This window comes from Idiotropiscis lumnitzeri, chromosome 18 (assembly GCF_059441095.1).
Source record: "Idiotropiscis lumnitzeri isolate Australia: NSW breed Sydney's pygmy pipehorse chromosome 18, RoL_Ilum_1.0, whole genome shotgun sequence".
NCBI lineage: Eukaryota > Metazoa > Chordata > Actinopteri > Syngnathiformes > Syngnathidae > Idiotropiscis > Idiotropiscis lumnitzeri.
Window position 1 is genome coordinate 12,132,529 of NC_142408.1, and position 12,749 is coordinate 12,145,277.

The following is a 12,749-nucleotide window of genomic DNA, read 5'->3' on the forward strand; positions in this document are numbered from 1 at the left end:
TGGGAACCGTCAATGCAATAGATCATATACAGAGCAACACATGTGTTTTTCCATTGGGATAACAATTCCGCTGTCAATATGTTACAAGCTACTGGGATGCCATCAAATGGAAAAATAACCCACTTTGTTCAATTTTGTTTCTGATAACCGCGGGCTGTTTAATAGGTATATTCAATACATGGGCGTTGGTACTTTTCAAATCTAAAGTTTGGACTTTTTAACGTCAAGTAGATAGCACATTGGGCCAACAATATATTGTGCCGCGCGCAATGGTCAAAATGACTCAGAAATGAAAGAGATTTGGAAAATTAATATTCACTGAGGCTATTTCACCATCAAAACTATTGCGGTGGTAGTCGAGAATGTCTCTCGCTCTGCTCTTTCCTGCTTGGCTCGTGCAGGCGTCCCATCGCAAAGCTCCTGTCACAGAGATGAAGAAACACTCGAAGCTGTGAGCACATTCATGATGACTTTAAACTAATTCCAGCAGATAGCTGTCACTGTTGTCCCTCAGCATTTACCTGCCGACCCCCAGTTAACATGTGTGTAGATTCCATTCATTCGTTACAATGTAAACCAAACACATTTGTGTTTGACATATAAAAACAAAAGTGCGAAAGATAACTTGTTTTTACAGATAGCATTGTTTATATTTTCTAATTATTTTGAAAAACTGTTAGATAACAGCTTTCTGTTCAAGCTGACAAATTGTTTGAGATTTAAGAATTATCAGGACGTGGGGGTCTATCTCACTAGACTAGATCCACCACTGCTCTGAACTGAAGCTGAATCCCCGCTCCTCATTCGGAACCAAAACAAGAGCAAATAGTAGTAAGCTGACCATTTTTAAAACAGTTGAAATTCTAGCATGATTAATGCGATATGTTCATAAATTGAACTTTGACACAGCAGAATGTGGAAGAAACAAGTTTTGCTTCTAAAATTGAATTTTCTTCAGTCACCAGTTTTTCAAAGATGTTTTATTTTTTATTTTAGACATAATAAAAAAAGTCAAATAGTTTATTTGTATCCTTGCATATATAAAAATCTGTACAATATGTAAATCGTTTTATTATTAGAAGTGGCACCAGGATGGCCGAGTGGTCTAAGGCGCCGCGTTCAGGACCCAGTCTCCCCAGGAGGCCTGGGTTCGAATCTCGAATTTCCCCATTGTGGGACTAATAAAGGCAATATTATATTATTTTTTATTTTGACACCCGCCTTTCTCACTCTGCCCGCCTCCTCCTTTTTTTTTTTGTTATCCTTGTGGGCCGTGTCAAATGTCATTTGTACAATTTGCCGCGGGCCTCTGAAGAATGGATGGTGGGCCAAAAATGGCCTGCAAGCCGTATCCTGGCCACCCCTGTAATAGGGACTTTTTAACATGCGTTTTATGTTTTCTTATTGTTCCTATTTGACCAAATCCTCTGCGAAATGACCTGAAGTTCACTGTTTTAAAGAAAGCACGCAAAAGTCTGGAGTCAGGCTTACCTTTATACAACTATTTTAATTTTATTCCCAGGAAATTGGCAATTATTCATTAATTAAAATAGGTATGTAACAAAATGTTTTTATTTTTATTTATATTTTTACTGCATCAAGACCGGTGTCACTGAAAAGAAAATGGTGTTTAAATTTTGTCATCATGACATTAAAAAAAATAAAATAAATCAAAAAGTGGGCAAAATTACAGTTTCTTTCCTGTGATCCGTTTTTAAGAAAGGAATGAAGCTGAGACCTTGAGGCCTCACACTTTCCACAAATTTGGACCGAATTATTAAAACAAGAGACACTGCAAGAAGATGTACGATTACATAAGCTGTGCAGTAATAATCTTGCAAATTAATTAATTGCATTAAATGATTCTTCATTAATTCAGAATGATAAAGCGTTTTGCCTCCGTATAATCCTCTTTGGCATCATAGAAATTGGATGTAATTGTTAGCATGACCTCAAGTACCTCAAAATTAAGATGGGATCTATGAGATTTAAAAAAAAAAAAAAAAAAGCTACCTTACTTTTACTTACCATTATCGTGCCGTGCCTGCAAGAAGCATTGAAGTACTGCAAAACAAGGCATGATTTTTACTTCAATCCTATAGTCGCAAGCTATTTTTAATGATTCCGACTGGTGATAAAAATATGCACTGCTTTACAGTACACTACCTTTAGCTACTGCTGAGCATGACAGTAGTGCATTTAGAAGGAGTGGACTGCTTCACAAGCGGGCACATTATAAAACTACCAGAGAAAGCAACGGTAAAAAATATCATCAGAATAAAAACACGTTAGGTAAACCTCAGTTACAATTTTCCATTTGAATCAGAAATGTTCTCACTCTTTAATCACATTGTGGTTGGCATTGTATATAACTGCTTTATAAATTCCTACTTTGTCTCATGTGGGATTTGCATAATGTGAATCTCACATGAGAAAACAATTCCATCAGGCGTATTAAATACATGTATAATTTTAATTAAACTGTCCTTGGCCACCTTGAGTGATGGTTCGGATGTACACAACGTTGTGTACATTCCTTCGTACATTAAAGGTGCAACATTAGCCAAAAACACATTGTAGTGGTTCCTGCAAAGAAGCTTTTACCTTGACAAGAGGTCGATTCTTTGCTGATTTACTCTGTTTTGTTTTGTTTGTTTTTCAACATGTACTACGTGTTATTCGACAGAAACTTGGTTCATGTGTTCAGGAATGCCACCATTGGAGTGCAAACATGACATAAGACATTGTTGACCATGCAAGTGGTGCTAATGTGTAATGATGCAAAATCATTTATTGGCAGAGTAAGCAAGCGGTGACAGTCTTGTCGCAATATAGAGTTTTACCAACATGAACATAAGACTGCATGCGGGATGACATGGATGTCATAAATTTTTGACAAATTTCATTGAATTTACTTTGCACTGCTGATGTCAAATCTTCCCATGGTTGCTGTGGAATAACGTTGTGTAACCGTCGCAAAACTGTATTTTACTACTAACACATCATAAGCCGGTATTTCGCCGCATTTATTTGATGTACTGCGCTCTGCGACTCTTAAGAGGATGGAGGCGTTTCGAGAGGTTAACGGGTTCAATAGTAATGGGTTACTCACCATCTCACCAATTTATTGTCATCTCAATCTCCACAGAGGGACAAAAGGCAAGGACATCAACACCATTAAGTCCCTGAGGGTCCTCAGAGTCTTGCGGCCACTCAAAACCATTAAACGTCTGCCCAAATTGAAGGTACAGTAATCCAATAACTCATCAAGATCATTCACGACAAAACAAATGACAGGAAGTGGCAACCACATGTTTATATAAAGTAGGTTTGTGTTTTTTTTTCAATTTATTTCCTCCATTGGCACACACACACCACAGCTCTGATTAATTTTGGCAAGATTTTAACAGCGTGTAAATGATACTTTTCAGAACAATGGTTCTCAAATAATGGGGCGGGGTGGGGCACTTGTGAACCTGGGGAACATGCTTTTTTTTTTTCGGCGTACTACAATAAAGTGTAAATGCACATCCACTCCAGTAGTTGGCAGTGGCGCTCTCCTGGCCCACTGTGCGCAGCGAGTATTAACGCTACGATGTAAGTTTGATTTGCAACGAAAATGCTATTTATAGTTATGGCGGGGAGTGGGTGGTGGTTTGGGGGGTGGAGGGGGCACCAATTGTTTTCTTCTTGCTTGGGGGACGCATAACAGAAAATAATTGAGAAGCACTGCCGTACAAGGGCAGATGAAATGACCACAAATAAAAATGTGAAATTTAATGTGTTGAGTCCTTTAAGTGGCTGCTCTCAAAAAATCTGAGCCATGTGTTGTGGAGGCTATGTCGATGGCGGTGTGTAAACCTTGACTTTAAAACTGGTGATTCAGATTTCTATTTACCGAAGCTGGGGGCGCCGGCTAGAGTGCCTCTTCGTGGCCAAGATGCTTAGTAAGGGAACATGATGCAAGATGGCGGAATAAGGAGGAGGCAGGTGGCTGCTTCGATCAATTTATCCAACAGTTTAGCAACGAAACATTCAATATTACAACAGTGTTTGGGTATGCATGTGCGTCTGTGCGTGTGGTCTCCAAAACAGGGCGAAAGAAACCAAGAGACATATGCGAGGATAACGTAGCAGCAGCTAATGCTAACCCTAGCGCCCACTCGTCTGTAGCAGGTACTTCGCCAATAGAGGAAATTCCACACTGAAAGGCGACGCTACACTCTACTACACTAGACTAACACACCACAGTGGACGAGTCGTAAACCTCGATTGACCGGCACACTTCAACTGTCTAGTAATAATACCGGCTGCTCCGTCACTCTCTTACTCTCTCTCTTGTTCGCTCGACTGCGTCGCCAAAGTCATGAAAGCCCCAAGCTTAGCTGCATGCACAAGGCCTGCCTAAAAATATTAAACATAAGAGTCTTTTGTACACCATGGGTAGCATGGTTAGCGCACAAGCGGCACATTTTGCTGAAGCTGCTCTTTGTGTCCTTGCAAATGTTGGCGTAAGCTGCGTTCCTTTATCGTCTCACCATATCTTTTTTTTTAAGTATCACTCAGGTATCCAACTCAGGATGAATTCATGCTACGAGGCAAATTGACTTTCTGTGGATGTATCTTAATTAAAAATGGTCTGATTTGGTCTCCAGTACATCGTATAACAGTCGGGAGTGTGAATGCTGTTTTGTTTTTTTCTTGCTTAAGATTTATAAGTAACAAAAGAAGAGTGCCTAGAATGAAATGAAGGTTGGCAGGCTGACATGGTTTCTTCGATAACGGAATGACCGACGGGCTGTTAGGAGAAAGGAGAAATACACTAAGCTCACGATATGTAAAAAAAAAAAAAAAAAAACGATTGTGACCACTCATGCATAAGACTATTTATGGTCTGATTGCTTCGATGTCACAATGTATGCACAAAGCACTTAATCTCACCCAACGCAAGCTTTTTCCGAACCCAGAGGACAAAATCAGATCAACGAAATTTGCGTTGTCTCTTTTCCAGGCTGTCTTCGACTGTGTTGTGAATTCCCTGAAGAATGTTCTCAACATCCTCATCGTCTACATCCTCTTCATGTTCATCTTTGCTGTTATCGCCGTGCAGCTTTTCAAAGGCAAATTCTTCTACTGCACCGATGAGTCCAAAGGTTTAGAGAAAGACTGCAGGTACATTATTGACAGTTTTTGGCCTTTCTCTATTTTCTGTGTGATACTTTTAAACCCAGCCAATGAAAGAAAGGCCTACTCTATTTGAAAGTCTACAGTCTTCATCATTAGCATCATTTCGATCTGCTTTTCCTTTTAACTAAGATTTTTTTTTTGTCATCTTTCTTGATTTCAACTGAGGCTCTTTCTTCTCCCGTTTCTCAAAGGGGTCAGTTCCTGGACTATGACAAAGTGGAACGCGGACGTGATGTGGAAGCTCAGCCCAGAGAGTGGAAAAAATATGAGTTCCACTACGATAACGTTCTCTGGGCCTTCTTAACGCTCTTCACCGTCTCCACAGGAGAGGGTTGGCCTCTGTAAGTTAAGACGATCGTCACATTCATGCTTCGTATCGCCATCCTTCATCATCAGGGATCAAAGTAGAAACCAGACATCCAAACATTAAAAGTTAGTTGTGGTGGCAAGTTTTGAAAATGCAAAAAATATGAGGACAAAATGGAATGGAATGTATTCCTTCTATGTTGACTATTCAATCTATGCGCATTGTATAAATGTCTTATGCCAATCGAATAGTCCGTGCCTAAATGATTACATTCATCATAATCCTCGTCGCTGCCAAGTTCCACCGAAGGCTGTTTGCCTATTTCTTGATTTCAGTTACTTGACGGGAAAGTAATTAATTAAACTAATTGCGGTTGTCACCTAAAGTCACGCTCGCCATAATAGGCTGTGGCAGTGCAATCATTTCAGACCAACTTTGTTTGTTAGGATCCATTTTTATGTGAAAAGCTCCACCAACGGTAGCGGCTACATCAGCTAACCACTCAGCAAGTGCAGTTCTCTTTAGAATTTAGAATTAGAATTAGAAATCCCTTTATTGTCATTGTAGCTTATTCAGGTGCGTTTTACAACAGTTGATTCTGACTTTCCAAACGATAAGCCTTCTTTCACCGGTAGGGGCGCTCTATAGTTCAGAAAATACGCTAAATGAATGTCTAATTTTTTTTCCTCTTGGGCCTGTTCCGTTTTAATTAGCAAAGTAGTTGCCGCCTTAAAAGGCACTGTTTTAACAATGCGCATTCACCGTACAAAATCGTTCTATACATGCAGTAAACGACATTTTTTTTTCAAACTTGGAAAATTGCGGCTTATAGCCTTGTGCGGCTTGTATCGTTTTTTTTTTTCTTTTTTGTTTTTTTTTTTGTTTTTTTTTGTTTTTTTGAGGGGGGGGTGCTGCACCCTGTAGTCCGGAAAATACGGTACATTTTCGCCGTGACCTGTTCGTAGTTTTGCCTTTGATGTAGTATAATGCTGTAATTGGTACCCTAATGGAAAGGTTTCTAAAAAGGGGTGTGGCAAGAATCAGTTGGTGAGTGATTCGCATTGCAGTCTCAGCAACAAAGTCCACTTCAACGTCTTTTAAACCACTCGTGCAGCGACTGCTTTTGTCTCCTACAAAACATACATTGGTCCAATTATTCTTTGATTTTGACAATCATATCAGGTTTACGAAGAATGTTTTATATTACGTGTCGGAATTGTACTCTGAATTGAACCGCATTACGCTCATCGTGTTGGTGATCTTTCTCAAGGCCTTCTCGTCGGAAAATAAGTAAGCGTTCATAAGAAGGAGTTCAGAGTTCTCCTTTTTTGATGTACAGCAGATTAAAATTCATTCACTGCCATTGACTGAAAATTACTTGGACACATCTGATACTGTATTTTATGCAGATTATAAAGCCGGATTTGCTTAACAAGGTGCATTCTTTTTTTTTCTTCTTTTTTTTTTCCTCTAAATGCCATTATTCACTTTCAGGGTGCTGAAGCACTCAGTGGATGCCACCTATGAGGACCAGGGCCCCAGCCCAGGTTTCCGCATGGAGACATCCATCTTCTATGTGGTGTACTTTGTGGTCTTCCCTTTCTTCTTCGTCAACATATTTGTGGCTTTGATTATCATCACCTTTCAAGAGCAGGGAGACAAAGCCATGTCTGAGTGTAGCCTGGAAAAGAATGAGGTATGAGAGTGGATGTTTTTATCTGCTTGTCTACATGCAATGACAGAGATGTTTCATGCCTGGATTATACGATGCATGCTTTGCTCAAGGCACACTGCGCTTCTGTTATAAATTCTTGTAAGACAAATTTGGCTGTTACATTTCATGCACACAAGCCAAATTGCAAAATGAGTTTTTTTTCTGTCCCTTGGTAAGGACTCTGAGGCTCTTTTCGTCTTAAAATTATTTGCTTGTAATCACAGCTTTTGCAGTCTCACCTTTGGATTAGTTAACACAAATCATTTGGATGCAAGCCATCTACCTCTCTTGGTTTTTAATGCTGATTGATTTCATGTTGGTTGGAGTCTAGCTCCTTCAGCTAAATAGAATTTCACAGTTTCTGTTGTGTCTCCTTTTCCAAACAGAGGGCTTGCATTGACTTTGCCATAAATGCCAAGCCACTGACAAGATACATGCCGGAAAACAAGCAATCCTTCCAGTATAAGATGTGGAAATTTGTGGTGTCGCCTCCATTTGAATATGCGATTATGACTTTAATTGCCCTCAACACTGTGGTGCTGATGATGAAGGTGAGTTACAAAATGGATTCCTCACAGGAAAAAAGTTACATCACATAAATAGAAGGAGCTGCCCTGAAATAAATGAAAAAGTTATTATTATTATATATTTTTAATAACATTTATATGAATTAAAAATGCTAATATGTATACATTTATATTATATTATTTTAATAACATTTATATGAATTAAAAAATATTTTATTTTGTCATTAGTCAGCAAACCAGGAAATAAGGTGTGAGATTTTTCTGCAAGAGATATAGAGTGTTGAATATTTCTAGTGTGCCATTCTTACATTTACGTTTGTACGCGGACTATCATACAGCTAATAAAGAAGATAAGGAGTGAAGCATTGGAAAATAGACCAGAGTAGGCAGTGCATACATCACAAAGTTAATTTGCCGCCGTTAAATTTCAAATTGAAGCAGCTAGCTTCTTCCCTTGCACCACTGCAGATTATAAACACATTAGTTGCTCGTCAAAAGCTTTTATCATCCACCATACATTTATGCACCTTTTACCTTTCCTCCTCAGTTTTATGGAGCACCGGAACTATACGAGTCCATGCTGAAATACTTGAACATCGTCTTCACTGCCCTCTTCACTCTTGAGTGCATCCTTAAGATTATTGCCTTTGGTCCACTGGTGAGAACGTGCTCCTTTGTACTCTGCAAACACTCCATATTTATTTTTAATTGACTTTTTTAATGAATATTTTGCTCTCTTTCAATTCTGTAAGAAAAATGACTGCAATCTCAGAGAATGCTGAAATCATCATCTCTTTTAGATCGTCACTCTCTCGTGGTGAATGTTGAGAAAGCCAAGGAAATTAGAAAACAGTCGCAAAGTACTACTGAGGGAAACATTGTTGTAAATTACTGAGTTTAGTTCTCAAATTTAAGACAAAGATGTAAAATGACTCATACAAATATGCAGCGCGAACGAGGCAGGAATTTCAAAGACAATACTTTGCATTCCCACATGGAGCCATTTGGTCTGCATGACGCGTTTTACCTTAAACGCAGTTCTGTTTCTTCAATTGCTTTTCTTACACACCACTTCCCTCCACCTGTTTTGTTGCAGCTTGTAGAATGCTCTCAGCCTTTCCTTTTAGGAACTGTATCTACAATACCATTTGCCAGTCACTGCATACAAAAGTAGAATATTTTACTGTTATTATCAAGAGCTGGGCACTTGACTCTTTTTTGATGGTCAGATTCCCACTCCCTCATTAGCTGGCTAATTTACTATTTCAATCGGCTTACCTTATAATGCGCTTATTATGGTGGTAAGCGGGACCATGCCCCAGAAGTGGGCATCAGGGCGTGTCGGCACGTCGAAGCGTTCCATCCCCGGGACGGACAGCCCAGCTCCGTTAATATCTATTATTGTATGACTCTAATGCAGGGGTGGGCAAACTACGGCCCGGGGGCCACATGCGGCCCCTTAAACGTTTTAATCCGGCCCGCCGACTTGAAAAAAATGAAATGAATAAACCTTGTTTTATTTTCTAAATACTGTGTTTTTTCAAAGTCATATATTTTCTTGTAATGCTTCTGTTCCTTTTAATTTAAAATTCACTGTATTATCTTTTTCTCCGATCAGGTGCGGTTACCAAAACACTGCATCCAGATTTTAGAGCCCATTGTGGCCCGCCAATCAAAACGTTTGCCCACCCCTGCTCTAATGAATGCTAATGGGAGCAGTCAGATTCTGCTGCGTCTTCAAGCATTATAGACTACATGTGACATTTGATTTTTAACACAATGAGTTGGATTGGTTTGTGTTTTAGAATTACCTGAAAGCAGCCTGGAATGTGTTTGACTTTGTGACGGTGCTGGGAAGCATCACGGACATCCTGGTGACCGAGATTAAGGTAAAGCCCCGCACCTCATCGAGTGCATCCTCAGGATCACCAATTCCTCAATGGGAACCCGAGCACACTGTGCCGTGTATGCTCGCAACTGCAGTGGCGATTCACCCACAGCAGGAAGCTGTGCATGTCCTGAAGATTGCTTGCTGCTTTCAATGATGAATAATGACGTTTTAGATTCTTAAAACATCCATAGACATCTTGGTTTAAGTGTTCAACACCAAATTGTTTTCCAGTTTATTTTGTTTACTCAAGGCTGGATAGAAAAAAGCTTAAAGGCATGGTTCCTATAACTTGGGCCTTCCAGCCGGCCTTTAATTCTTGATTTTGGCCTCTTGATGATAAAAATCATTCATAAATGCATCATACATTTACGACTGTAAAAAATCAGAACAGCCGCTAGAAATGGACCGATTGATGGAGTGGAGGACTGAGGCAGGTTATTGTGGCGTTTTACGTGGCAGATTATTTTCTTCTTTGTGTGCCTTTCTCATCATGTGATTGTTGGTCTGTACTCTCTCGTTCCTTTCTTTGTTTCTCTTATCACTTTCTCCATCAACTGCTATGCCTTTCCTGGCGCCTGTGCCCTCACTCTGCACCCCGTGTCACAATTGACACAGACGGTAAGTGGCTTTTCTTGTCGGCTGCTGATTCTTTCATATTTCCTCCCAGTGGTTTGTTTTCTCTTGCTTGAAAAAGTCAAGTTTTTTTTGTTTTTTTTTCAATGTGACATGTTTCTGAGACATATGAGAGATGATGTCGAGTTTGATAAATGTAATCAGTGAGCTTTAATATTTAAGAAGACTTCTAAAATGGTGTTGTCTCATTGTATCTCAAACTAGTTCTGATTATTCTTTAATCTCAACTAGTCGACGATGTTGAGTTTTGAACAACGCTGTCAGTTTGAACAGTTGTTTGATTCATTATTATCAAAGATAGGTATTCCATCCCAGGGACAGAAGGGTCCGTCCGTCCCGGGAGATTCCACTCCAATTTGGGGATGGAGGATGGAGGATGACAAGTTTTTTTTTTAATAGGAGGAAAGTAAGCAAGGACGCAAGTGGGTTTCCGTCCGTCCCTTTAATCATCCTGACTGATGTCAAGTACCCATGGATGCCCATTTCACTTGATGCATGACAGAAGCACACCGAGCCTGTCTTGCACGTGTAATCAACAAATACACTACTTCAGACCGAATGTGAAATATCACAGCTCGCCGCTAGTCTTGCGCCTGTTCACCGTGTTTGTATGCGGGAGGGAATGACTTCACTTTACGGACAAGAGGTGCAGCATTCGTCCTCGCCAGTCTTGTCGCCGACGGTGGTTGTGTTGGCAACTAAATGCTATCTTGGTTGACACTTAAACGATTGTAAACAATTATTTTGTGAATCAGGATGGGGGGGGCGATGATGGAAGGGTGCCCAGGTTGCGGATGGAGGTTGGACCAGCAAAATCGGGTAGAAACCCCTAGAAAGAAGCCTCGATATGGATCTTTTTAGGTAGGCTATATCAGTGCGTCTCAAATAGTGGGGCGGGCCCCCCTGGGGGGGGTGCAGTGCGATGCTGAGGTAGGCGCATGGGACTCTGGAGAACATGCTTTTTTTCCGCCGAACTACAATAGTGTAATTGCACATCCACCCCAGTAGTTGGCAGTGGTGCTCTCCTTGGCCATTGTGCGTAGCGAGTATTAACTCTACGATATAGGTTTGTTTTGCAACGAAAATTCTATAATTTATAGTTGCGGCGGAGAGTGGGTGGAGGAGTGCGATCACAATTTTTTTTCTTCTTGCTAGGGGGGTAACAAAAAAAATTATTGAGAAGCACGGGATTGTATTGAGTTAGCAGATTTTATTCAAACACAAGACAACAGTTAGTTAGATGTCTCTCAAAAGTATGTTTGAAAATTATGATCAAGATTTTTTTAAGGTCCAAGTCAAATGTTTTGGTAGGTTTGGAGAGATGACAACATGCAGTACATCATTAAAATTGCACAAATGCTAATGTTGAAAATTTTCCACTGTATGCTAGCGTTTTGAGTGTGGTTGTAAACTCAGTAGTGAATACTTACTACCTGTTATATTTTATTTTAAAACAACGTAATCTCTCCAGGGTACGAATGAGGTGAATATTTTTGTCATGAGGTGAAATCAGTCTTTGTCATTTCCATCGTTACTCTGGATCGTCTATTGTAGCTGTTGCTAGAGTTGCTCGATGTTTAGACATGCATCGTTACTGTATATCTCATTTGTGGTCTCGTTATTATTTGGCCTCACACTAAGTATTACCGGTTTAAAAAAATACAATTTTATGTAATGTTTGTTGTTCTCAGTAGCTTGTAGGTTATGTACACTTTACAAATGAAGGGAAAGCCTTTTGTCCTGTGGTTGTTTTGTTGTAAATGTTTTCCTGTTCCCATTCATCTCCTCCAGGACAAGATGATTAACCTGAGCTTCCTGAGACTTTTCAGAGCGGCCCGGCTCATTAAATTGCTTCGGCAGGGCTACACCATTCGCATTTTGTTGTGGACGTTCGTGCAGTCCTTCAAGGTGAACAAATAAACCCGAAACACAATCACTCCCCATGCACATTTAAATGCAAAAGCAGGTTGTATGGCGTTACAGTCTTGATATTCAAAATGCAGATAACAAAGGTGAGTATATTTTCCCTAAAGATAAGAAAGAAACTCCATAAGTTTACTATTTACCTACTGTGAATTTTTTATAGAGTTAAACTTCACAAGTTTCAGGGAAAAAGACAGCTAAAAATGTTGTCAAGGCACACTGCATACTCTGTTTACTATATAAAGTCACCAACTAGCTCTGACAAGGCTGCAGCTGGATTTTCACCTGATGCTGATTTTAAATCCCCGAGGACATGTCAAGTAAAATGCAAAACGCCAGGCTACAGCTGGAGGAATTTATAGCAGGTTTAATGTCACTGGTGAGAGCTTTTATGAAGAATGAAAATGGACGGAAACTGCAGTGTTAAAAGGGGAATATTTAATTGGAGCAAATGCCTCTTTAAAAGAATCAAGCCACAGGTATAAGGTTCAATGTTTGGATTGTTAATCAAGACTGCTACATAGGGGGCTGGTCACAACCTGCGAGAGCAAGTGTGGGCAAACTACG

At 39.9% G+C, this 12,749-nt stretch overlaps 1 protein-coding gene across 1 annotated transcript in view; it reads left to right on the forward strand.

The window, feature by feature from the left end:
- The window catches only part of cacna1bb (calcium voltage-gated channel subunit alpha1 Bb), a 152,235-nt gene that overhangs the window by 116,385 nt on the left and 23,101 nt on the right, over positions 1 to 12,749 (forward strand). Inside the window, exons 28-35 of the mRNA XM_088281236.1 lie at positions 3,149 to 3,245; positions 5,012 to 5,172; positions 5,379 to 5,528; positions 6,989 to 7,190; positions 7,595 to 7,759; positions 8,283 to 8,393; positions 9,541 to 9,624; positions 12,051 to 12,167. Of these exons, the coding sequence (XP_088137362.1) occupies positions 3,149 to 3,245; positions 5,012 to 5,172; positions 5,379 to 5,528; positions 6,989 to 7,190; positions 7,595 to 7,759; positions 8,283 to 8,393; positions 9,541 to 9,624; positions 12,051 to 12,167 (1,087 nt within the window). The remainder of the gene's footprint in view (positions 1 to 3,148; positions 3,246 to 5,011; positions 5,173 to 5,378; positions 5,529 to 6,988; positions 7,191 to 7,594; positions 7,760 to 8,282; positions 8,394 to 9,540; positions 9,625 to 12,050; positions 12,168 to 12,749) is intronic.